General features: G+C 46.0%; 1 protein-coding gene across 6 annotated transcripts in view; it reads right to left on the reverse strand.

The window, feature by feature from the left end:
- MEF2D (myocyte enhancer factor 2D) overlaps positions 1 to 26,759 on the reverse strand; it is a 137,136-nt gene that overhangs the window by 19,699 nt on the left and 90,678 nt on the right. For 5 of the 6 annotated variants that reach the window (XM_081841944.1, XM_081841945.1, XM_081841948.1 and 2 more), the window contains 3 exons: positions 17,621 to 17,824; positions 5,530 to 5,667; positions 835 to 1,045 (listed from right to left, as the gene is read on the reverse strand). In XM_081841944.1, the coding sequence (XP_081698070.1) occupies positions 835 to 1,045; positions 5,530 to 5,667; positions 17,621 to 17,824 (553 nt within the window). Of the gene's footprint in view, positions 1 to 834; positions 1,046 to 5,236; positions 5,372 to 5,529; positions 5,668 to 17,620; positions 17,825 to 26,759 lie in introns of all 6 variants that reach the window. The other variant, XM_081841947.1, reaches the window with a different exon arrangement.

Here is a 26,759-nt window from a genome sequence, read left to right on the forward strand (position 1 = left end):
TATGGTTTTGTTATGTTTAATTCTTTTTTTCCTTTCTGTAACTTTCAAACCTTTAATAAATATTATTTTTTTTTAAAAAAGAATCATTCCTGCCTCCAACTGTATAGGCAGAGCATAGCCATCATGGCTTGCAGCCACTGTTCACCTTCTCTTAATTTATACAATCCTCTTTTGAAGCCATCCAGGTTGACCCAACAACATTAATAAAATGCTGAAAAATAATAATTGAAATATTATATAATATGTTTTAACTGTTTTAAATTCTGAATTTTAAAATGTCGTAAACTGCCCTGGGACCTCCTGGTGAATATTATTATTATTATTATTATTATTATTATTATTATTATTATTATTATTATTAACCAAGAGGTCCCAGGGCGAGATACAACAATTTAAAATTCAGATTTAAAAACAGCTAAAACACAGTATATTCACAAGAAGAGTGCAGGACCAAAAAACACACATCTCAGCTGTCACATACAATGTTGCTGTCTTAAGCTGATCTAATGGTAATTGATTGTCAATGTTCTTAAATATAACTGCTTTTAGAATGTTTTATCTGTTTTAAAATGTTTGCTTTGTTTTTATTTTAAATGGTCCATTTTCTTTGCTGCCCTGAGTTTCTTGGGGAGGAAGGGCAGGCTATAAATTCAATAAATGATAATAATAATAATAATCTGTGAAATATATTGAACTATGAATGCAATTTCATTGATGTTCACCACCAATTGATGTTCACTACCATGATACTCCCCCTCCCCACTTGCCACCACCGCCAAAGAGTTCACGGTGCAGAAACTTTTGTAAAAAAAATCAAATAAATAAAGAGCAAACCTGCGCTGGCTGGCCTCTGCGGGAGGCCCGGAGAGACTGTGTTTCGCTGGAGGGTCGGTTGCTGTGGTGAGAGGAGGCGCGGGTCAGTCAAGGAGGAGGTCACAAGGGACTGGGTCACTAAGGTGCCTCCTGGGTTGCTGAACTGCAGCGTGTTCTGGTTGGTCACTGGAACTGTAACAGGCATGGCAAAATTTGGAGCCGGAACTGCAGACTGAGGGGAGAGAGAGAAAGAAGCATGTTTAAAATAGGAAGCTGATAGGAAGGGGTTTGGGTGTTAGGTTTGGCAAGCAGCATTCACAAGACCACAAGTGCATATTGGAGCCAAGGCTTCCAGCTGGATGCTTTCTGTTATCAGCCACTGTCCCTGGACTGTTCCAGGAACAAGAACAGAGAACCTCCAAAGGCAGGCTTCACCAACCGGATGCCTGCCAGGCGTAATGGATGACATCTCCCATCAGCCCCACCCAGGGCTGATGGGAGATGTAGTCAAAAGCGGTTGGGGGTCACATTCACACCATACATTTAAAGCACCATGATAACACCCCCCCCCCAAAAAAAAAATTCTGGGAGCTGTAGTTTGTTAAGGGTTATTGGAGACCCTATGAAAAGGGATTGATTGTTCTGCCAGGTCATGGTCCAACACTCTAACCACCACACCACACTGGGAATGATTGTTAAACCAACCCTGGGAATTGTAGTTCTGGGAGGAGAAGTGCAGTCCCCTAACAACTCACCCTTAACAAACTGCAGTTCTCAGGATTCTTTGGCGGAAGACATGTTTCATGGAGCTTTAAATGTATGGTTTAAATGTTGCCCTTAAGAGCACCATAGGGAGTGCTGTATGTTATAGTAAATTATCATTTGTTTACCTGACATGTTTTGATTACAGTCTTCACTGAGGGCACCATGAAACTCAGCAGTGTTTTGATGGGTGCAGTTTCATATGGATCCCCCACATCGTGTAACAGCACATGTAAAAAATATGGGGTGGGGCCGGGTTCTGCAGTGCCCCCGACAAAGATGGTAACCAAAATGTGTTGCCTGAAGGAACATCTGTTTAATAACGTAAGAAGAGCCTGCTGGATCAGGCCAATGGTCCATCTAGTCCAGAATCCTGCTCTCATGGCGAGCAACCAGATGCTTGTGGGAAACTCACAAGCAGGACTCAAGCACAAGCTCCCAGATCTCCCCACAGCATCAGATTGCCACTTGAGGGCAGGGTGCACTGAAACCAATGTGCTCAATTCTTGCCTGCCCCTTTCCCCAGTTGTCCACAGGGGAGTTGAAAAGATGCTTAGTGTCATTGAAAGGAACCGGAATGGGCTTCCTAGATCAGGGGTGGGGAACATCAGTCTTATGGGATGATGGCAGTACTCCAGGCATCCCCACTGGGCTCACGAGACTTTCTCCAGGATACACACTCTCTCCACCCCTGCGTCATGCCCTCCCCAAGTGCTTTTGCCTTGCCAGAGTATGTCCTTGAACTCTGAAAATGTGTGTTGCTGGCGTGGACAGAGGATGGAGAAATTGGTCTGTGTGGAAACCTCTGACTTTTGCATGACTATAGCCTACTGTGGAAAGATGAGAGTTGCATCCATCACACGGCCCATCTTTTGCCTCTGGCCCACCCACTTTTTGCTTCTGCCCATGCCTACCACTGGTATGCAGCCCCCAAAAGGTTGCCCATGACGGGATGTGGCCCATGGGGTGAAAAAGATTGCCTGCCTATTTGTATCTTAGCCAGATACCACAGAAGTCGAAGAAAAGGGAAGATGAGAGAAAGGGAAGGAGGGTCTTATTTCAGAGCACAAGGTCAGAAAAGTGTGCCGAACAATGAGGATTCAGAAGCAACTGTTTTGGGATCATTACCTCGAGATCACAATTCCTGGCTTAGCGGGCAAGGAGTTCCAGGAATTTTCAGACATGAGTCTCTGGGTTAAGGCCATAACTCATCAGCAAAGTATTTTTTTAAAATCTCCAGTAGCAAAGTGGAAGAAAGACATTGGAGAGGTCCTGCCATCAAAGAAGACCAGCGTTTAGCCACACTGGTTACCTCCAGATGTTGGTGGACTACAATACCCATGAACCCCAGCCAGCACAGCTGTAGTCCAAAACCTCTGGAAGGGCGCCAGTGCAGTGAAGGCTGTAATAAACAGTGTCTTGCTTGGATGGACCCTGCATTAGGCAGCTTAATGTCAAGAGATCACTCTCTTATGGAACGGCAACCAGAGAATCGCCCGACTCTTTCTGCTCAGAAACCACATTTGACTTGCTCAAGAAAGTCCCAGACCTGGGTGGGGCAGGGCCTGGTCCATCTCTCAGAAGTGCTTGGGGATTTATTTAGTCAGCCAGGTACAAATTTAGCCACACCAACAAGGCAAATTAAAATCCTGAGAATGCGGGAGCTGTTCTTGGGTTACAGGTTAGTTTGGCCAAGGATTTGGGGTTAGTTCTCATGAGAAGCACATGCTGAACCCAAAAGTGTCTGAAGCGTGTGGATTTAACGTCACACGGATTGCACCCTCTTCCTTCTGTTTTTAAAAAATGCTGCCTTGTTGGGACGGAATCATTATTGGTGCTCTGTTCTTGCTTTTTACAGGGTGATTATTTGACATGTGTGTGTTGGTAGCTTCATATGACACTTCTGAAGTAAGGATTGTACAGTGGTGCCTCGCAAGACGAAATTAATTCGTTCTGCGAGTTTTTTCGTCTTGCGATTTTTTTGTCTTGCGAAGCACGGATTTTGGAAAAGCTTCAAAAATACCAAAGTCTTCAAAAACCTCAAAAAAGGCTACCACTCCGCGTGCTATGAGTTGTTCCTCGAAGTCAAGTCACAACTGCACCCCCTGAATGCACGGTTTTAAGAAAAAGGAAACAAACTTGCAAGACAAAGGAAACAAACTTGCAAGACGTTTTCGTCTTGCGGAGCAAGCCCATAGGGAAATTCGTCTTGCGAAGCAACTCAAAAAACGAAAAACTCTTTCATCTTGCGAGTTTTTCATCTTACGAGGTATTTGTCTTGCGAGGTACCACTGTATAAGGATTATTCTCCACCACCTCCCCTGAAGAATGGAGCCATCAAACCTCAAACAATGAGATTAATAGATTAATAAATCTTCTGTTGCACCTTTTATAGATGCTAGCACTGTCCAGCTATTGGCACTGGACCAGTTTAAATCTAGTAGCTAGTCCGCTGTTGGTGCAGGGAGCAAACAAAGCTTCAGCTTTTCCCTAGAATAGTTCATCACACTATTTGATATTGTCTTGATCCTTTGTGCCTCACTGGTGCTAGCTGCTTTGAAATCCTATTAATGAGATCCTTTCCCCAACCTGGTGCCCTCCAGGTGTTAAGACTACATCTCCTGCCGGCACAGCCATTTTCGACTACTGTTTCCCTCAGCCCCAGCCAGCATGGTTAATGGCCAGGGCTGCTGGGTGCTGGAGTCCAAGACATTTGCAGAGCACCGGCTTGAGGAAGGCTGCTCTTGTGGAAGAGGGGGGAAAACAGATAAATAGAAATGTTTAAAATAAAATAAACATCCTCATCCCACTCCTGTACTGAGGGGATGGGAGAGAGGTTTGTATTTCAGAGGTTTATACTAAGGGCTGTCCTTCAGAAGTATTTTTCAAGAGAGCATTTCCAAACAAATTCACAGTGCTGCCTAGCAAGGCCTCGGCGTAACTAAGCATCCCTCGCTGTCCGGTACCTTAGCAACCAGGTACACATTGCCTTCTGGGTGTCAGAGGGACTTTCTCCTAACCGTCTCCTTTGCTTTAGGGGTGCAAATTAGCTGAGGCTCTGTGAAAGCCAAACCATGCAAGATTCCCCCCTCCGTAAGATTCTTTCCCCCCCGTCATGGGTTAGGGCAGCCAACTTTTGCTTAACAAACAAAAAATCCTGGCATCTGGGCATGTTCTGAGTGCAATTCCTTCATGAATGGAACTGGCTATTTTTTATATATATAGCCACAACTCTATATGTATATATAACTATATATGTAGCCACAACTACATCGGCTTATGGTCCTGGTACCTCTGAGCATGTGCAGAGTGCCTCACCATTAAGACAGCAAGCATGTGCAGAACCATTTCCCTGGAAGGGTGTCATCTCTTTTTTGCTGCTTCTGCGAGATTGCTTTCTTTTGTTAACTATATGAAGAAGGGAAATAATCTCAAAATTCTCCTAACCCCCATCTTCCTCAGTTTGCTTCCTTGTGTTCTAAAACCGAGTAGGAAATCCAGGCCAGGCCATCAGCATTCAGGACAAGCGGCTTGACCAGCGCTTAGGCCACTTCAACAGGACTGTTATTTGTATTATTAAGAAATATTGGGCAGGTTGGCAGCCCTATCCATGGGGCGGGTGGGAGGGGGAGGCGTTGGCAGGCCACCAGCTGTTACTCACTGTGAGCCTGTAAGTCTGCATCATTTTATCAAACTCCTCATCAATCTTTTTATATTTCTCTTCCGTCTGAGGCGTCAACGTAAACACGTCGTCCCCGTCAGGGCTCTCACACTCTCTATGCTTCTTGTTCAGCGCCTGTTACGTGGCCGGGTGGGGGAGGGTGGGGGGAGGGTGGGGGGAGAAGGTAGTTTGGGTTGGGAGGGGAGGGATAAATCCAACAAACGAACGAACAAAAAAAAAAGAAAAAAAAGAGACAATGAAGAATTTTTTGCCTGGGGTGGCGAGCTACTTACACCGTAGCGCTTGAACAGGATGTCAAGATCCTCACTGGCTTTACGGTATTTGTCTTCCATCAGAGGGCTCTGGTCAATGGAGTCTTCCCCGTCGGGTTCTGGACTGTCGCAACCATTAAAACCTTTCTTTCTTAATGTCTGAAAGCACAACCAGGAGAAGTTTAGGTCCAGAGATAAAACCAGAGGTGGAGAGTGATGAAGAGATAGTGGTCTGGTTCACACAGACCACTAAACCATGGTTTGCTTAATAAGCAACCTCAAGCTGTCCAACGGGTGATCAAATAAACCATGGCTCATTTCTCCAACAGTCAGTTTGTTTTCTTGCAAAATAAACCACAGTAAAGGAAGGCTGCTGAGTTCTCATGTAACACCAAGCCACAGTTCAAATAAAACAAAGGTTTGTAAGGCCAAAATGAGCAATGGCTTCAGATTGTAGTTTGCGAGCAGTAAATAAACCCTAGCTAAGCTGTTAGGTAGGGTTCAGATGATCAAATAAAACCATAGTTTAAGAAACCAAGGCTTAGCGTTATGTATGAATCAGGCTAGGATGGTTGCTATGATGACAAGTCCCACTGTTACGATTGGCCAAGTATGTTGATGGCAGGAAGGAGTGAAAGCCACCATGTAAGTGGATCAGTTCAGATGCCACCTTGACCATGGCTTGTAGTAACTACAGGTTTTAGAACTCCAGATCACAGGCTGAACTTCCAAACAAACAACAGGCAAAACCGGTACCAAGGCTTGTCTGCTTTCATTTTCCATCTACTTGACACTCCCATATTTAGGTGCACCAACCCTGGAGGGAAAGTCTGACAACAGTAACTCCTGGTTTGTCAATTCACATGTGGTGCCAAACTAGGGTTCACATAAAACCAATATTTGCAAATTCCCTTCACAACGCCATATTTTATTCCAGTTTGCTGAGCCATGGTTTGTAAGCATCCTACATCAGGGTTTGGAGGTAGGCGAGCCAAACCGAGCCGCTTCAGATGTTTTGCAACCCCAAACTGCAGCGATTCTAGCTCTGAGGTCACCACTGGCTTCCGAAGCAGCTAATAGCAGAGCTAGTTTGAACCAGGGACCATAAATCTCCAGAGGTGGAATTAACTGGAGACTTAAGACGCTGATACTGGGGATTTGCAGTGATCTTAGATTTCCAGAATTACTCAAGCACTAATGAACTGTGAGAGAGGATTGCACTTTTCTCTCTCAAGGGTCACCTACCACTATGAAGAAGAGCAATTATACATTTCATATGCATGCTGGATCTACATCATTAAGACCGGGCTCAGAGAGTTGGGGCAGAAAACCTCCATCAAATACCGTGTCTAAGAAGTTTTGGTTCCACGCGTGGCAGCCAATTTGAAGATTGCTTTCCTCAGCCACACTTAATCATTGTATTTTCAAAATACCAGAAGCAATTAGCCCATATTATGGGATCATCACTTGCCAATTTCTTTTAAAAAGTCAACGCTGCAATGTTTCCTGGAAGTCTTGGGCTCTTTCCATGCCAATAAGAAACTGAAAGGGGCATGAGTAAAAGAGAAAATAAGAAGTTCTTCCCCGCCCCTGACTTTCCTAACGACGGTAACCATTTTAGCTCAAAACCCAAGTGAGCAGTCTCTGTGACCAGGCCAGCCACTTGTACCTCACCAAAGAAAAAGAAATACATGAAAAATGCATATGCTAATATATCTGTATAGCTGAAGATTTAGAAATAATGGGTTATATCCATCATTAGTCATCCTCAGAGTGGATCCACTGAAATTAATGAATGTTATTAATCAATCCCTATCCCTATTTCCTCTTTCTCTCAGCAGTTTCAGAAATGGGGCTAGGAATCATTTTTAGAAATGGGAACCCTGACTGCTTTTGTCTCAGGAGGAAATCTCAAGGCCCAATGAAATGAATGGGCATGATGGTGCTTCTCCATGCGCAGAACCCATTGATTTCAAAGGAGGTGGAGCCCTCATAGAGCTCCAGTCCTCAGAGTGGTTCAACATTCAGTTCCTCTTCCCAGGGAACTCTTGGGACTTGTAGCTCTGTGAAGGGAATCGGGGGCTCCTAACAACTCTCAGCACCCTATACAAACCACAGCTCCCTGGATCCTTTGGGGGAAGCCATGACTGTTTAAAGTTGCACAATACTGCTTTAAATGTATACCGCAGAACAATACTTTGAGAAGAGACATGGAAAGCAATGGATTTATAGACGTTTATAAAATGTTGCCTATTGTCTTTTTAAGACAGCGTCTTAAAAAGCAGAGACATCACCTTGCCAACAAAGGTCCGTATAGTTAAAGCCATGGTTTTCCCAGTAGTGATGTATGGAAGTGAGAGCTGGGCCATCAAGAAGGCTGATCGCCGAAGAATTGATTCTTTTGAATTATGGTGCTGGAGGAGACTCTTGAGAGTCCCATGGACTACAAGAAGATCAAATGTATCCATTCTTAAGGAAATCAGCCCTGAGTGCTCACTGGAAGGACAGATCGTGAAGCTGAGGCTCCAATACTTTGGCCACCTCATGAGAAGAGAAGACTCCCTGGAAAAGACAGAGGACGAGATGGTTGGACAGTGTTCTTGAAGCTACAAACATGAGTCTGACCAAACTGCGGGAGGCAGTGGAAGACAGGAGTGCCTGGCGTGCTCTGGTCCATGGGGTCACGAAGAGTCGGACACGACTAAACGACTAAACAACAACAACAACAAATAAAATGATGCACGGATAAAGAACAGATAAGAGAAGGGACTTCTTCACACGGCACAGCGCATGGTTAAGACAGTGGACCTCACTCTTGGAGACACTGATGGCCACCAACTTGGATGGTTTTTTATAGAGGATTAAAAAACTTCACGGAGTATAAGGCTACCAGTGACTACAAGCCTTCATGGTCAGAGGCAGCAATGCTTCTGAATATGCAGTTGCTGGAAGCCACGGGGGGGGGGAGGAGTCTTGTGTTCAAATTCTGATTCCAGGTTTCCCCACGGGCATTTGGTTGGCTACAGTGAGAACAGGAATTTGACTAGATGGGCCACTGGCCTGATCCACCAGGCTCTTCTTATACAGTGGTACCTCGGGTTAAGAACTTAATTCATTCCGGAGGTCCGTTCTTAACCTGAAACTGTTCTTAACCTGAAGCACCACTTTAGCTAATGGGGCCTCCCGCTGCCGCTGCGCCACCACTGCATGATTTCTGTTCTCATCCTGAAGCAAAGTTCTTAACCTGAGGTACTATTTCTGGGTTAGCAGAGTCTGTAACCTGAAGCGTCTGTAACCTGAGGTACCACTGTATTTTTAGGTTCAGGTTCAAGGAGCCAGAGACTTGTGCTGTTTCCAGCAACTGGGAATCTGAAAAGGAAGACCTACCAGGGACCACACTCCAACCAAAGCTGCTACCCGCAAGGATTGCTTGCTCTTGAGCAGAGCTCTGACTCCGGGTTCATACCCACATATGAAAGTCTTTGCCCTTCATTCTGACCTGGTCCTGCTTGCGGGTTTCCCGCAGTTATCTGGTCAGCCACTGTGAGAACAGGAGGCCGAACTGGATGGATCCATTGGCCTGATCCAGCAGGCTCTTCTTATGTTCTTATGAATCTTCAGCATAGAAATTCAGATTGTAGGCTCCTCATCAGAATCATCTCTCCCTCTCTCCTCCACCTCCATTTTTAAATTGTCCCTGTTACTTTGCAAACCACCACAGAAGACTGTATGAGAGCCAGTTAACAACCGTCCAACTTCCGCAGCTGTCTGTCTTTGTCTGGGCACAAGGGACAGCCAGTGTTTGGTAGCTCAGCCTGGGGCAGCAGATAAGGACTCAGCCATGTGCAACGCAGACTGCAGATTCCTTAGGCCCTGCTAATGGGGCCTGCCACCGGCCGGGTCTCTGAGCAGCTGGCTAGGAGTCGGAAGGAGGGAGCTCAGGCCGGGCTGATCCAGCCCATTCCAGCTGGCAGCCACTACAAGCAACATGCTCTGCTACAGAAAGACGCAAAGTACTTTTATGTCAGTAACCCGAGCAGAGTGTCAACACAAGCAAAAACAAAGCAAAAGAAGGGGCAGCCTGCCGTTTCCTAGATCTCACCACATGGGAATTTGGGGGGCTCAGGGGCTTTTGTTAAGGCAGCAACAGATATAAGACCATACGGACACCAGAAGAATCCTGCTGGGTCAGGTCAGTGGCCCATCTAGTCCAGCATCCTGTTCCCACAGCGGCCAAACTTGTAAGCAGGACCCGAGTAGAAGAACTCTCTCCTTTCTTGTGCACCCAGCAACTAGTATTCAGAAGTATTACTGCCTCTGATTGTAGAAGCAGATCATAGACATTGTGGCTAGTAGCCATTAGTAGCCTTAGCCTCCAAAATTTTGTCCATTCCTCTTTTAAAGCCATCCAAGTTGGTGGCTGCCTCCTGTGCCAAGGAGTTCCACAGTTTAACAACGTGCTGTGTGAAGAAGTACTTTCTTTTCTCTGTTCAGAATTTCCCAACATTCAGCTTCACTGGATGTCCGTAAGTTTTCTCCATGCCAGGCATCATTTTATAAGCGCCAGCCATGTTGCCTCTACCTCACCTTTTCTCTAAACTAAAAAGTCCCAAACTCTACAACCTTTTCTCATAGGGGAGTCGCTCCATCCCTTTGATCATTCTGGTTGCCCTCTTCTGAACCTTTTCCATCTCTACATAGCTAGTGCAGTACATGGGGAAGGTTCAAATGCAAATCCCTGCCCATCCATGAGCTAGCAAATCTCTACCTTTCAGTCAATCCTCCCTTACAGAGAGAAAGTGCAGTGAGGATCACTCTAAATCGGGATTCCCTAAACTTGGGTCTCCAGCGGTTTTTGGACTACAACTCCTATCATTCCCAACTAGCAGAACCAGCAATCGGTGATGATGGGAATTGTAGTCCAAAAACAGACCAAGTTTGGGAAACCCTGCTCTAAACCATGGTTGGTGAACTTCAGGTCTATGGGCCAAATGTGGCGCATCCCAGGCATCTCTATGTGGCCCTTGGGAGTCTCCCCGAGGCCAAGCCTCTTCCCAGGCCACAGCCCTAACCTGATGCTGTCCGACCCCTTCCTTAAGTGCTTTTTGCCAGGCTGGAATGTGTCCTTGCACTGCGAAGTTGCCTCTGAACGGGCCTGGATGGAGAGAGGGGTATGCAGGATTCTCTGAGTTGTGTGTGGCTTAAGCGTTGCCTACTTTCCAAAGGCAACATTTGTGGCTCCATCCACTTTTGGCCACGCCAAGCACTCTGATGCAGCCTCTAGGAGGTTGCTTATGAGGAAACGTGACCCTCAGGCCAGAAACAGCTCCTAGGCAAACAGGGGCTGCAGAATGTTCTAGCGCTTGCATGGTGAGGCTCTTTGAGCACTCGCAACTGCTTTGGCACCCCTGGGGACCTTGGTATCCCATGACTGGATTCACACCACACTGCAGGGGCAGGGGGTTGACTTGTTTCACCCTATGACACCACCAGGCACCTTCAGTATGTGGCTAAAACAGCCACCTGGGGCACCCAGAGAGGAGGGTGGGATTGGCGGCACAGCCAGGCCAGGTCACTGAGGAGCCCCTTCTGAGCCCCTGGGGCCTTGGGCCAGGGCCTGACCTGGGCTACTGCTGGCGCCAGGCCTTTGCTGAAGTCAAATCCCCTCAGCCATGAATCCACTGGGTGACCTTAAACAAACCATCTCAAATCTTGTGGAGAAGTAGGATATAAATGGATTAAATAAATCTCTCAGCCACGATCCTCATCTGTGATAAGGGGATGATGACAGAGGGATGTGGGGTGGGGGAAGACTGCGGTGGAGGATTGGTGCTTTCTTGCCCTGTGTGTGGGCTTCCTGGAAGAGGTATCTGCCTGCCACTTTGGCAAAGGGTTTGCTGGCCTAGATGGTCTGACCCAGCAGCAGAATCTTGGGTCTTTGCGGGGAAAGGGGTTATATAAGCTGACAGAATTATTCGTGATAGCTAACTTCCATGTCCCATTGCAGTCTACCACTGAATACCAGATGCTGGGGAACAAGCCACAAGGGATGGCCATAACACCCTGCTTTTGGGAGAACCCCAGAATCCTCTGTCTGACTCTCTGAGAGAGAGGGTGCTGGACTAGACTGGAACTTTGCTCTACTCCAACAGAGCTCTTTTTATGTTTCTATTCTGGTTTCCCCTACAGGGTTGTAGAAAGGGTTCCTGTAGGCACTTTGGGCAAGTCATCATTGGATGGTCTTGCCTTAAGTGTCCAGATAGTGGATTCAGAGGTGACACAAGGGTAGAAGAGTCAAGTGGGTATAGCCAAGGAGGCCCCCAGCCTCTCAAGATCGGTGAAAGATCTCTGAAGTGGAGGGACGAATCTTAGAAAAGGGTCAAGAAACACTGGTGTAATCAAATTAGAAGCTGAAGCCAGGAAAGGACTCATTAAGTCTTGAGATAATTAGTCATGTAAAAAAGAAACCCAAGAAACAATCACCTAAACCAGCTTTCCCCCACCTGGTGCCCTCCAGATGTTTCGAAGTACAATTTGGTTTTTTAGAATGGTGGCACTGACCCTTTGCAATTCCTCTGTTATCTTTTCAGTGCCTGATGAAGACCTTCGAAAAGCCTTTTCAGGGGAGATTTTCAACCAAGGCTGCAGCTGTATTGGAACTATTCTTAACTGGTTTTATAAGTTTGTATTATTTTTATATTGCCTCCCTGGCCTCCTTTGGGAGGAAAGGTGGGTATACATTGAAAATAATAATAATAATAATAATAATAATAATAATAATACTTTGTTTTTACACTTTTATTGTTTTATACTTGTAATTGTTATATTTGTCAAATGATTGTAAGAAACCCAATATACAAGCAAATCAGCTCCCATCAGCCCCAGAAAGCATAACCATTTTGGATTCAAACTCCACGGCAACACTGGCTGGGGCATATGAATTACACTAGGCTGAGGAGGGCTACTGTAAACAATTACAGTGGCTCTAGAATCTCCTAAGCGCACACCCACCTGTATTTCAACAGCCAATGCTCTCATTTTACCAAAAGTTGAAATAGGACAATCATCTCCCATGTTGTGGACAGGGCATTTGTTTTATTTTTAAATCAGTCTTCCATTCACTTAGCACTTTGTGTGGAAAGCACAAGCCCTAATTGTCAGTGGACCTCCCTCTCCTCCTCCTTCCACTGGCCCTACATCTCAGAACGGAAAAATAATAGGCAAGAGCAAAGCCCCGAGAATTAGCTATGTGTAACAGCACGGCAGCTGCAACCTCTCGCATGTGAGGCAGATGAGAGCCTCCTTTGGCTGACAAACAGTGGTGGAGGTTGAAATAGGGAACCGTATAAGAAGCGAAGGGCAAAACGATCACAGGAGACAAAGTAGGTCAGATATTTTTGGGAAGAGAACCACAGAACCAGAGGCCTGCTCATGGCAGGCCTAGCCCTGATCCAGAACAGGAGATGGAATCCTCAGAGGATGAACCCAACACAAGAGACACAGACAAGAAAGGACCTTGGGGAACAGGCAAGGTCCCCCAGAACCAGCATTGAGTATCCTCTTGAGGGAGTGTGGTTAGAGTGTGGTCTGGGAGGCCAACCATGTAAGGCCTTCCTTTTTAGACTCCCAGTTATTGGAAACAACACAAGTCTTTGGCTCCTTGAACCTGAACACAGAAACATGAGAAGAACCTGTTGGGTCTAGCCAATGTCCGAGCTAGTCCAGCATCCTGTTCCCTGGCCACCCAGATACCTGTGCGAAAACCTGCAAGCAGGACCTGAGCGCAACAGCACTCTCCCCTCCTGTGGCTTCCAGCAACTGGTATTCAGAAGCATTACCACTTCTGACCCTGGAGACAGAGCATAGCCATCATGGCTAGTAGACCCTGGTAGCCTAATCCTCCATGAACTTGTCTAATCCATCCAAGTTGGTGGCCATCACTACCTCCAATGGGAGCAAGTTTGATAGCTGAGCTATGTACTTCGTGAAGAAGCGATTTCTTTTATCTGTCCTGAATTTTCCTACATTCAGCTTCAGTGGATGAAGAGAAAAGCAAATGTGTTTCATTTGCATGAAAGGTGCAAGGTGTGCGATTCAGCTCTGCAGACTCCAGTGAGACTCACTGAGAATAAACATACATGTCAGGCTCACAAAGGGTGCAGGAATTGACATGAAAAATCAGAGCCCAGAAGCCTGTGCTCAGTTAACATCTTTGGAGGCAGCCTCGCAGGGTACACCACAGAGGGTTCCTCCCAGTGCCAAGGACTCAAAGCATTTGGAGAGTTCATACCGTGAGGACAGGGAGACACCATTCCGAGTGCTGGTGATGCTTTTGGGCCAAGACAAATGTGTTCAGTATGGTACACTAAGAGAAGTGAATACCACTGGGCAAAGGAATACATCAAAGGTCGGGAATCTCAGACCTGGGGGCTGAATGTGGTCCTCTACCAGGCCATGTTCTTGCATCAACCCTGCTCCACTCCTTCCTTAGGTGCACAGATGGAGGGAATAGTGCTTCCAAATGCCAGTTGCTGGAAGCCACAGGAGAGGACAGTGCTCTTGTGCTTGGATCCTGATCCAGTGTTTCCCACAGGCATCTGGCTGGCCACTGTGAGAACAGGATGTTGGACTAGATGGGCCTGATCCAGCAGGGCTTGTCTGACGTTCTTATGCTTTGCATGGCTTGTATGTGCACATAAGCTGTGATAATGCCTCTAAGCTGCTTGAATGAAGGAAAGGGGTAGGTGTATGCATGTGCAAAAACCTCTTAACTTTTCCATGGCTATTGTACCAAGGGATGAGTCACATCCGAAATCTCAGAAGCCCACTACACAGCACCTTGGGCAGGGCTTTTGGTGCAGCTGCCCTTGTCCTGTGAAAAAGCATTCCTGTTGAGATATGGCAGATGCACACTATGTGTACTTACCAGAAGCAAATGAAAGCATTTTAGTTTCAACAGCCTTTTCCAGCTGGGTGGAAAGGCATTCACTTTGAACTGTTTTAAAACCTGTTTTCAAGTTGCTGTTTTTTTACTGCTTTAAAAACTTTTAAAACCATTTCTTATTTCTCTATAAATCGCCTTGAAGCAGACATGTAAAAGGCAATTCATAAATTAATCAATACTCCATTGCTCCACCCACTTTCACCTCTGGTCCCACCCACCAGTGCCATGTGGTTCCTGGAAGACTGCCCATACTTCTTTTCTCAGGCTGAAAGGGGTTCCCAGCTCCTGGCCTACAAAGCTGTGGTCCATCCAGCCTGAAAATGTATGCTTTTGAGTGTCTCAGATCTTGCCCAGCCCAGCCCAGCCAACCAAGATCTTTTGAACTGAAGGCACTGTGGGTTAAACACAGAATCTTCCCCATGCAAAGCAGACCCTGAGACACAACGGCTGGGCTCTGGGACATTCAAGTATCATTTGCTTCCTCCCATCTCTTCTACCCTAGGTGGCTAGCAGTGGAATTGAACAGCAGACTCAGTGGTCTAAAGAGGCCCACCCTGCAGAGGCAGCTGGCATCCACCCTGACTCCAGCTGACATCCAGTTGACTACAGGGGATGGGCAACACTCCCTACTGACAAAGGCATAGGCAGTATGGTGCCGTGGTTCGACATCAGGGCTGATGAAACCCAGGTTCAAAACCCCGCAGCTGGACAATTGCCAGAGAAGGAGGCCTCATCGTTCACAAAGTATGACAAAAGAACTTCAGTTAAAAAACAGCATGTTGAATTGATATCCCGTTTTTTGTCTTCATATATTCCATCTGCTGCAAATCAATGTTAATGCAATATATAGATATATTACACACATATATTACAAGCAATGTATTTAGTACTGCAAAAATATGCGCAAACCTGGTAAGAAATGTGCCCATCGTGCCCCCAAAAGGCAACCCTCCCTGGAATGTCTACTCCCGCCCCCCCCCACATACACATTCTCCACCGCTGTCCTATTCCATGCCGTCTCGAGCAGATAAATTGAATGACTAAAGGTTTTGCGTGCCTTAATTTCTGCTCACTTGTAATGTCAATAATTACCCAGCCAAACCGTTCATTTGTCTAAATCTTGCCAAGCATAAAAAGGAGCTGCCCACACACAGTTTTTCATTGAAAGGTGACAAAGCAACTGCTCCAATCTCAGCTCTGTCCCACTCTCTGGAACGTAGCGCAGGCAGGAACGAAACCTTTTGTGCTTGCAAATCCGTTAGAGAAAAAAGAGGGGGAGAAGCAGCAGGAAGGGGGCAGGCAGGCGGCCACCTGGGAGGCTGAGGACTAAGACCCCGCCAGTCTCTGCCGCAGGGTGCCCTCACTTCAGATTCACATTTTACCTCTGGCCTACTGCCGCAATCACCCTGGAAGTGTTTCTGCCCCAGACACAGGAATACAGGAAGCTGCCTTATACTTAGGTCACATTTACACTGTACTTTAAAAGATCTGTGATACCACTTTAATCAGTCATGGCTTCCCCCAAAGAATCCTGGGAGCTGCAATTTATTAAAGAGCTGTTAGGAGGCCCCTATTCCCCTCACAAAGCTACAATTCCTAGACTTCTCTACGAAGAGAAAGAGATTGTTCCACCACTCTGGGAATTGTAGCTCTATGAGGGCGATAGAGGTCTGCTAACAACTCTCAGCTCCCTTAACAAACTACAGCTCCCATAATCCACTGGCGGAAGCCATGACTGTTTAAACTGGTAGTATACTGCCTAAAATGTATGGTGTTAATGTGGCCTTAGTCAGACCCTTGTGTTTCAAGTACAGTGGTACCTTGGTTTACGAACTTAATCCGTTCCGGAGGTCCGTTCTTAAACCAAAATGTTCTTAAACCAAGGTGTGCTTTCCCATAGCAGCGGGGGACTCAATTTACACTCAACAGGAAGTGAAACATGTTCTGCTTCCAAGGCAAAGTTCACAAAGCAAAACAGCTACTTCCGGGTTTGCAGCATTCTTAATCCAAGTTGTTCATAAACTAAGCTGTTCTTAAACCAAGATACCACTGTATAGTTTTGCTACCAGTCCTTCCTGGAGATACTGGGGATTGAACTGGGATCTTTTGTGTACAAAGCAAGAGCTCAACCTACAACACTTGTCTGAGACGCTACAGCTTTCCCCTTCCTTTATCCATAGGAACCAGATATTATCCATAAAACAACATGGTCTGTACATGTTACACCAAACCTTACACCAACGGTTGAGGCCTGTGGAGAGTTTTAAGTTTGAGTAAGGAGGTGGTGGGAGTTTGGCAGAGTTTGGCATCTGGTAAGTGCTGCTGGTTTTCTAAAGGGTTTTTCAATCATTTCCAGTGGTTTAGAGGGTGTTTTGAATGTACATAATTTCACTGATGCGTGTGATGCCTTGGAATGTTAAAGGTAAAGGTAAGGTACCCCTGCCCGTACGGGCCAGTCATGTCCGACTCTAGGGTTGCGTGCTCATCTCACTCTAGAGGCTGTGAGCCGGCGCCGTCCGAAGACACTTCTGGGTCACGTGGCCAGCGTGACGAAGCTGCAGCTGGCAAGCCAGCACCAGCGCAGCACATGGAAACGCCCTTCCCGCTATAAAGCGGTACCTATTTATCTACTTGCACTTAAGAGTGCTTTCGAACTGCTAGGTGGGCAGGAGCTGGGACTGAACGATGGGCGCTCATCCCGCCGCGGGGATTCGAACCGCCGACCATACGATCGGCAAGTCCTAGGCACTGAGGTTTTACCCACAGCGCCACCCACGTCCCTCTTGGAATGTTACCCCCTTGTAAATTGGGGGTTTCCTATATTGTCTTCATCTTTTGTGCCTTGGTAGTGCCAGCTGCTTTGAGATCTTACTAATGAGATACCTTACCCAGCCTGGTGCCCTCCCGATGTTGTTAGACTCCAACTCCCATCAGTCCCCAGCCAGTGGGGCTATTTTGGAATGCAACTCCTACCAGTCCTTACAAGTGTGGCCATTTTGGATTCCAACTGCCCAAAACACCTGGAAGGCACCACACCACCTAAAGCTAGAACACTGAGCTGTCAACAGCAAAGACAGACCATCCCAACAGATTGGGGTATTGCACTGGCAAATGCTTTGCTAGCTCAACAAGGCTGGGAACCCACAGGTTGCGGGCAGCACATCGTACCTCAATGATATCCGCGTTGGTCCGGCTCTCGTGAGGTTCATTATACTCTGTGTATTTGAGGAGGACCTTGTCCATGTCGGTGCTGGCATACTGGAACAGCTTGTTTGAGTGGTTGAAGATGATCAGGGCAATCTCACAGTCACAGAGGACGCTCAGTTCATAGGCCTTCTTCATCAGCCCAAACTTCCGCTTGGTGAATGTCACCTGTGGGAAGCAAGTCAAGAAAGCAAGGAGGGTCAAATCGGGAGACAGCAACAGCTAGCTCAACATAACTGAATGGCAGATATCACAAATTATTTGGGGTGGGGGTAGCCATAGAGATACTTCTACAATTTCTCTCAGCCAAATTTCTGGTTTTGGTGTCAAAAACAAACCCATGGCTACATTTATGTATTATTACTATTATTTGCATTTATATCCCCCCATCTCCAAGGAGGTCAAGGTGGAGTACATGGCTCTCCCACTCCTTATTTAATCCCCACAACAACCCTGTGAGGTAGGTGAGGCTGAGAGGCAATTACTGGCCCAAGGTCACCCTTGGGTGAGCTTCATGGCTGAGTGGGGATTTGAATCCATGTCTTCCAGATCCTAGCCCAACACTCTAACCACTACACCACACTGGCACACGACATTCACACAGCAGTTTATTCCAGTTCCCTGATATTTCCATATCTGCTAATTTCCAGATAATATTTGAGCTTTCCCACAGTGCAAAAGCCGCTTCCAGAATATAGTTCATGTTTAGTGCTCATTTCAGTGTCATGTGATTCTAGAAAATGTCCATTTGCAGTCCCCCTGACCTAGAAAATAGCAGGAGTGAAGTATACCAGCATATATATTTCTGTCGTGTTGTTTTCATGGGGGAACAGAATCAGGCATGTGCGGAAGGGGTGGGGGAGCAGTGACATTGTCCCTTGATGTTGGTTCTTGTGTCACTTCACACCCAATGGTGTGAATGAAATTTAGCGCGGCATGCTGGTATACTGGTCAAACAGCCACAGTTCCGTCAAACAGCAGGTAAAACTGTGCAAAACTAACATTAGAAAACACTAGCATTATAATCAGGAAGACGTATGCAATATTCCACACTTACACCCTAGGTGATTCGGAAGCGGAACTGATGCATTAGGAATCCTCTGTTTCATACCTATATTTCATACCTATATTTCCTGAGGTGTGGTGCGTGGGCAGCTTGCTGCAGCTTTGAATTCTTTCAAGTCTTTTCATCTCCACATTAACAACGCACTGAAGAACACTACGAAAAGGGCGGGGGAAGCAATCTTTTTATATGTGGTAGGCTGGCTGCATCAAGATTGTTTCAGTGTGATCTTTATCAACGCACATACTGTACATGTAGTCGTATCAGGATTTTTTTCAAAGGTGTTTGACTAAAGTACAGTGCTAAAGCTTTATGCAAATGAATCTCCCTTCAATAAAGCCTAGAAATTACATTTAGGAAGCCCCATCAAGGCTCCCTGTTTTGTTTTGTTTTGTTTTACTGCTGCTGGGACAATGAAAAGGACTGTCCCACCTGACTTTGTCCCAGGCAGGGAGTCCAAAGGAGACGACCCAGATATCCCACTGACCAATGATCCTGAATCCAATGCTGAGGGTGGTACCATGGGATATGGGACCTGGAAGGCAAGGTCATTGTAGACGAGCTCCAGCAGGAAGTGATCAGCAGGGGGAGGTGGAATGGCCTGCCTGTCTTCCAGTCCTTGAGAGCACCAAAAATTTCGGGTCCAGGCCAAAGAGCCACGACACAGTATGCCAGTATGGATGGAGTTGTGGGTAGATTGCTGGACTAGTACTAGGAGTCCAGCACTCAAATCTCCACTCAGTCATGAAGCTCACTGGGTGGCTTTGGGCCAGTCACTGCCTCTCAACCTAGTCTACCTGAGGGGTTGTTCTGAGGATAAAATGGTGAGGGGGCTAAGTTTGTACGCCACTTTGAGCTCTATTGAGAAAAGGTTAGATATCAATGCAATAATAAATAAAATAAAGACCCAAGTTGTTGGTCTACTCGCAAGCAAGGGGCCGTCCACAAGCAACCAATCCCTGATACTTCTTCATTATCAGCAACTGTGGTAAGGGTCTGGGTTAGGATGCCAGAGTAAATAAGGCCTCCCTCCTAAGGCATCTAGATGCTGGAAGCAACACAGGTCTCTCTGGCTTCTTGTTCTCTGGCGCCTAGTTCTCAATTCTAATTCCTCCGTCTTGCTAGGCTGTACTTAACTTTAATTCCCTGCTTGGACCTAGACTGATTTTCGACTTTAGATGTTGGTTTGTTCAGACTTTGCTGTACTTGCAACCCTGCCCTCATTGGGGAGTTCTTTAAAGAACGCTTACATTTCCTGTAACTGGGACACAACTTATTTAATTTCATAAAATCTATACACTGCCTGATTATAAGGGGGGGGGGACACTCAATGTGGTTTACAAAAAGAATAAACCTGTAAAATTATTTTTAAAATAGCTACTCTGAAAAATAATTAAAACTGGATTTAAACAGCTGTCAACATTCCACATATTTGGGTGGGTTACTTGTTTTTAGCAGGTGCCAAAAAGAGTACAGTGAAGAAACCTGTCTGGTGTCAATAGGCAGGGAGTTCCAAAGGACACTAGCCCCTGAGGGTGCCCCCTACATTGCCACACTGCCTTTCTCTGAGGGGCCATAGTGCTTTGGAGCAGCTGCCCTGATAGTCAGAAGTACATATGGAGATTTACCCACCACTGAGCTTTCAAGCCTGGGAAATGTATGCCAGTTGAATCCCTGCCTGGTATGCAGCTGTTGAAAACAGAACTACAAAAAAAGAGGTGGCAACTTTAGTCTCTAGAAAAGCCTCCCCCAAACTGCTGCCCTTAGACATTTTGGATCAGCATTCACATTAGCCCCAGCCAGCAGAATCATGCTCTCCACATCTGGAGCATCATACAGCTGTGCTGTCTGGGAGTGGCAGTGCAAAGCATCTGAAGCTCACCAGGTTGGGGAAAGCCAATCCAGAGGCAACACACAAACATACTAATCAGCAGGAGCATTACTCATACACAGCCATGAACACTGGGGGCATGCTCCTGTGCCAAAATTGTTGTGTTGTTTTTTTAAGGTAATGCAATGTTAAGGCCTACACAGACACCTTGAGGGTAAAAATCTGGATTGCAAATGCCGCCCCCATCACAGGAAGTCTTTCCAGCCCCATCTTCAAACCCTGCTCAAGTATCAACCAATCAAAGTTTATCATTCTAGCCAAAGGCCTTGCACGACAAACCAGCAACAATACCAATAAAAAATACATCCATAATATGAGACAACTTCCATGATGTAAGAGGTTACCAGAGACACCAACAAACTCGAATCTAGCTCGATTTCAAATTAAACCTCCAAATCACCACAAAAAAATTATAGTGATTTTATCTAGCTCATTTTCCCTGATTGATTGATTGATTGATTGATTTTGCAGTCAGTGCACGGAGGGCCACTCTGTGTTAGAAAACTATTATTGTCACTCAAAAGAAACCAAACCGTCACCTGGAAACGCAGCTCAGTAAAGGCGTTTCTTAAGGAAGCTGGTGAGAGTTAGGTCAGATAACTAGCTCTAAAATACTCTGTTCTCAAGAGTGGATTCAAAGGGGGAAATCTGGTGTTTTTAATTAGTTGCAGGTCCTTTCTGGATTCTGTACAGAAGAGCCAATCCCTTAGTTGACACTTATTCAAGGTCAAAGCAGAACTCATTTCTGGAAAATAATAATAGGCTAAAACATCTTGACAAGCTGCTTTCCAGAGTTGGTTTTCATCCAATTCCATATAGCACAGAGCAGTAAAATGCTCAATAGGCATCATAGCAATTTTTAAAGTACTGTATACTTTAACTGAGCACAGCCCTCTCTTGTCTCAGTTGTTGGCCACCTGGATTCTGTACAAAGAAGAGCTACTGAAATTATTGATGGTAGAGAGAATAGCTTCTGAAAAAAAGTATTCTGCGGTTTCTAAAATTTGAATGGAATTTGAATCAGAGCCCCAGATTTCAACAACATATACTAGCATTTGGAAAAGCACTCTGCTACCAAATATTTTTAGGGCAGGTTCATCCTGCTGCCCTCCCCTACTGTAACAGAACTTCATCAATGCCCCCATGGTTTTCTATGCTTTGACTTTGACTGCCTCCAAACTGTGTGTTGCGACACATTAGTGTGTCGGCTGAGGTGTGTGTGTCGTGCGAACGCTCCCTGTGATCCTCCGAGGGCTTGAAAGGGGTTAGTTTAACCACCAGTTTACCAGTAAAATTGAATTACTGTGTTGCAAAATGATGCATGTTTAAAAGTGTGTCACCAACAGGAAAGTTTGGAAAGCTCTGTATTAAAAAGTACACCCAAGTATCTACCGGTAAATGAGTGAGTTTGTTCAATAGCCTGATGATCCAAGCACCATATACACCTAGGACTGCCAAATTTCTGCCAAAATTCACAATCTTAGTCTTAGAATAATATAAAGATAGGCTTTCCTGTTTACAGTATGTGCTGAACACTTCTAAGAGATTTTTGAGGCCCAATGAGGAAAGAAAGAGAAGCACTAAATCATCTGCATACATAAAGACTGAAATATTTCTGTTCCTAATTACTGGAGAAGGGGAGATTGCATTGGCTAAATATGGTGCCAAATCATCAATATAAAAGTTAAAAAGAGTGGGAGCCAGAGCACAGCCTCGCTTCACTCCTCGTGACTCCTGCTCAAGTAGCCTTGCTGCATTCACATCCTGAATGTATGGAATGTAAGAAGAGCTTGTTGGATCAGGTCGATGGCCCATCTAATCCAGCCTCCTGTTCTCACAGTGGTCAAACAGATGACTGTGGAAAACCAGCACCATAACCTGCTGCAGAGGTGAATTTGGGATTCATTGGGGCAGCCAGGGCTGCTTGAGTCCTGACACCAAGCACCCACGCCTAAAAGGCAGTATGCATGACATTTCTTCCAGTCCTATGGGCCCAGCTGTCTGCTGCATGTAGATGCTGCTTTTGGAGTGTAAAAGAGAGGCCCTGGTATTTCTGTGAACTCCAAGGCAATGGAGTCTGCAGAGTGGGGGAAGGGGAGGAAGAGAGGAGGGGAGAGATTCTATAGTGCTGAGGAGGAGACAGATGGAAGCTCAGTTGGGGACTCGGGTGAAATTTATTTTCCCTTTGATTCCGGGCTACGTGGCTTCCAATAGTGAGAACAGCCTGTGTGTTTTTGTAGCATCTGCCTGCTGAGGATCTCAAAGAATTTGGTTGATAGGAGACGAGTGAGAGATACGGCACGCACGAGCAACCAGAGAAAGCAGGTGGGCCAGTCTCCTGCTCCACATTGCAGAGGCTGAAACCAAACTAGCAGCAAATCAAGTGTTAAAGCCAGGCAGTCCCACTTCAGGATGGGAGGCAGCGGAGATGGTATGTTCAGACATACAGGCTCCTCTTCTCACAAAGGCCAGCGTCTCCCAAACTGGGCAGTACCATTGGGGGGGGGCTGGGGCTGGGATTCCCTAAGGGGGTGCTAAGAGACTTTAAAGAGCTGGGATCACTGGCTCAAGTTCGTCAACTGTGTTGAATTAATTAAACTAAATAGTTTTAATTGGATTTTGAATAAATGTGCAATGAATTGTTACTGTTTTGAATTTTATTGCAGTGTTATCTTCCTTAGGGGACCATGCAAGCCATTATACTGGATAATGTTTTTAATAGGGTAAGGGAGGGGGCACTGGGGAACCTAGGAGGAGGAGGCTCCAAAAGGTTTGGGAACCACTAACATGGACTATCAAGGAAGAAGGCTCAGATGAACACTTTCCCCATATATGCTAGTTTGCACCATGCAGAGAAGGTTTCGGTTTGAGGGTTTCTTTGGGGGCGAGGGTGGGAGAAGAGACATTCTTATGTCTAATCCCCAGCTTGCAGGTGAAAGTGGAAGAGTCCATACAGCTCAGTTTCAATAACTTTACCCAATACAATGACTGAAAACACTGGGCATCCCTGTCTCCCAAAATCTTTTAATTGTGCATTCTTTATTATTTGTGCTTGTTAACAGTTATAGACAAACCACCTCTAATGCTCTTTGCACCTGCAGGACCTTTGAGGTGGACACACGGCAGGCTCTTCTTATATTCAGAACAACAACAACCTGCGGTAGGTTAGACCGAGAGACATTATATTAGTGGGAATTACTTGCATAAAATGTGCATTTTAGGCAAAATTGCATGCACAAATGTGTATATTAGGTGAAATGCACACAAAAATACTGAAGCCTTGGGGGGGGGAGGAAGTTGATTTTGGAAATGGAAAAATGAGAGAAACTGAAATTGACAATATTTGTTCATCCAAGCAGCAGAATAAGACTGGTTGTCTTGAGTCACTTGAGTCCAGCAGCATTCTGGGCTGAACTTGCAAGAAGCCGTCCTGGTGAATCCCCACAGTGCCTTGCAAGACCAACCCAGAGCCTCCCGCTCCCCCTGAAAGTGGTTAAATCATGAGTAGGCAAACTAAGGCCTGGGCGCTGGATCCGGTCCAATCACCTTCTAAATCCGGCCTGTGGATGGTCCAGGAATCAGTGTGTTTTTACGTGAGTCTCCTTTTATTTAAAATGCATTTCTGGGTTATTTGTGGGACATAGGAATATGTTCATTTCCCCCCAAAAAATAGTCTGCCCCCCCACAAGGTCTGAGGGACAGTGGACCGGCCCCCTGCTAAAAAGTTTGCTGACCCCTGGGTTAAACAGTCAGATTAAAGCTCCGTCCCAGCCGCTTCTCTAACCTTGCCTGTGAATTTTTCCTTATTGCCCATCACATGCAGAGGGGGGCCACCCTTCCCAGCGCTGTCCTTTGGCAATGTCACCTCCCCACCCGTTCTCAGCTGGACGGATCCTGCCTCCCGCTTTGGCTCCTGACAAATGGAGACAGGCTTGGCTGCCCTTCTCTCCTGATGAAGCCACTTGATCCATGACAGGATGCCCCTGAACACGCCACTGCAGAGGGCAGGCAAGCTGAAACCTGAGACGCCTCAGAGGATTCACTCCTTACCAGGCTCTCTGCCTGTGTGTCAAGGTGGGGCGAAGGGATAGGAGAAGTAAAGGGAGAAGCAGAGCAAACAACCAAAAGGTCCAAGGAATTAATTCCCTGCTTGACAATGCCGTTGTAGACTTCTTGTCCAAAGAATTGGTCTTGTATATTACCGTGGCAGCTCAAATAGTAATTGCAACTCAATGGGAAACAGCCAAAAAAATCTTACACTGAACTTTTCGGTACCACTCACTCTGGAATACAGCTATAATGGGAAAAAATGGCACATAATTTGAGATTTTGACAAGGATGAGAACCTCCAGAAATCTTTCATATGATTTGGCATTCCTTTACAATGTATAAAGCGGGACAACCCTTGTCACAAGTCTGGCAATCTGTACTTGATAAGCAAATGTTACTTTCTTTTTGTGAAGACATTTATTCTTTCTTCTTTCTTCTATGACTTAGATTTATTTATTTTTGTTACTTTAAACCATCTGTAACTGTACTTATTTTTAAGTGCCTATTTTAAAGTTTTGCTTTCCGTCTTTTAATTTTCATCTATTGTTGCTACTGTTCTCTCTGTTTTATATACATTATACAATGGGGAAAAAATATTTTAAAAAAGCTAAACAAAACCCTGCTACAGAAAAAAAGTGGGTTGAAGAGGGGATATAGCAGAGGTGTATAAAATTAGACATGGAGTCGAGGAAGAGGTTTCCTCATTCTCGCATAGTACTAGAATCCAGTGTAGTACTCTAAAGCTGCTGTGTATCCAAATATTCTGGACAGACAACAGAGGTCTTTCATGGAGCCTGTAGTTAAACCCTGGGATTCATTGCCACAAGAGGTAGCAACAACCACCAACACGGAGGACTTCCCAGAGGAAATTAATGGAGGATAAGGCTATCAGTGGCTACTAGGTACCATGGCTATGTTCTCCCTCCATTATTGCAGGTGGTTTGCTTCTGAATACGAGCTGCTGGGGCCTGCAGCTGAGGACAGCACAGTTGCACTCATGTCCTGCTTACTGGCCTCCTACTAGGACACCTTGGTTGACCTTTGCAAGAACCAGATGCTGGGCTAGATGGGTCTTTTGTCTGGTCCACCAGCCTGGATCCTCTTATTTTATTTATTACAGGTATACCCAGCGTTTGAAATTCGGCAGGCACATTTTGCACCTGGCTATCAGCTGCTTGTGACCTAGTGAAGACACCTGGGCACCAAGATAGTGCCTGACGTCTCTGCCATCTGGAGGTGCATGCCTGGGGATCCTTGGGTCTTGCCTGTTTTCACACACTAGCAACACATCCTGCAGAATTCTACCCATTACATTTGATCTGTACAATCAGAATGAATTTCAGGAAGTCAAAAGTTGTACTGAAAAATGTGACTTTCAAGCCGTCTGATGCAAAAATGGCATCCCGTTTTGCTGACTGTAACCCTCATTTAAGGAGCCATTTGTCGCCTAGCTTAAATATCTGAGTTTCTAACACTGGATACCCCATTTTCTCCAAGCAGCTCAAGGTGGTGTACATTGTTTTTCAGAGATGCTATTAAAGCTGGAGCATGAAGCAGCTTTGCAAAAGAGGCCAAGCCCTTAGGAGGTTCACCACAATCCCACAGGCAAAAATAACAGGCTGGTTTTTGTTTTTGTTAGTTTTTGCAAGGGAGGGGGCAAGCTAGGAAAGCAGGGCCCAGGTCTGCGAATGCCTCTCTTTCTGCATTCTGCCAGAAGCAGCCCAGGCCCCACCTCCCTCCCTCCCTCTCTCTCCTAACAAGATTGGGCTCTAATCGCCTCACCCCTTCAGAGCGCAAAGATGGCACACGACACAGCTGTTCCCCGCCACGTGAGGTGGCTAAGCCGCCCCATACTTTGTCTTCTGGGCTCGCTGCCTCAGAGCCAGCAGCAGTCACGTTGCCAGGGTCTCTGGCCTGCTCCGCGTCAAACGAATCACTTCATTTCAGAATCAAGGCAGGGGTCAGCGGCCGGCTCTGACCTCCTCCTCCTCTTTCGCCAGCCTGTGCCGACAGACAGGCAAGGCTGCTTAGGCAGGCGGCGTTATGAAGGAGGTTTCGGCTGCAAACTGTAGGCTGCCCGTTAAGCCGAGCGGCCTCTT

The sequence above is a fragment of the Podarcis erhardii genome (assembly GCF_964252035.2).
Source record: "Podarcis erhardii genome assembly, chromosome: 15".
NCBI lineage: Eukaryota > Metazoa > Chordata > Lepidosauria > Squamata > Lacertidae > Podarcis > Podarcis erhardii.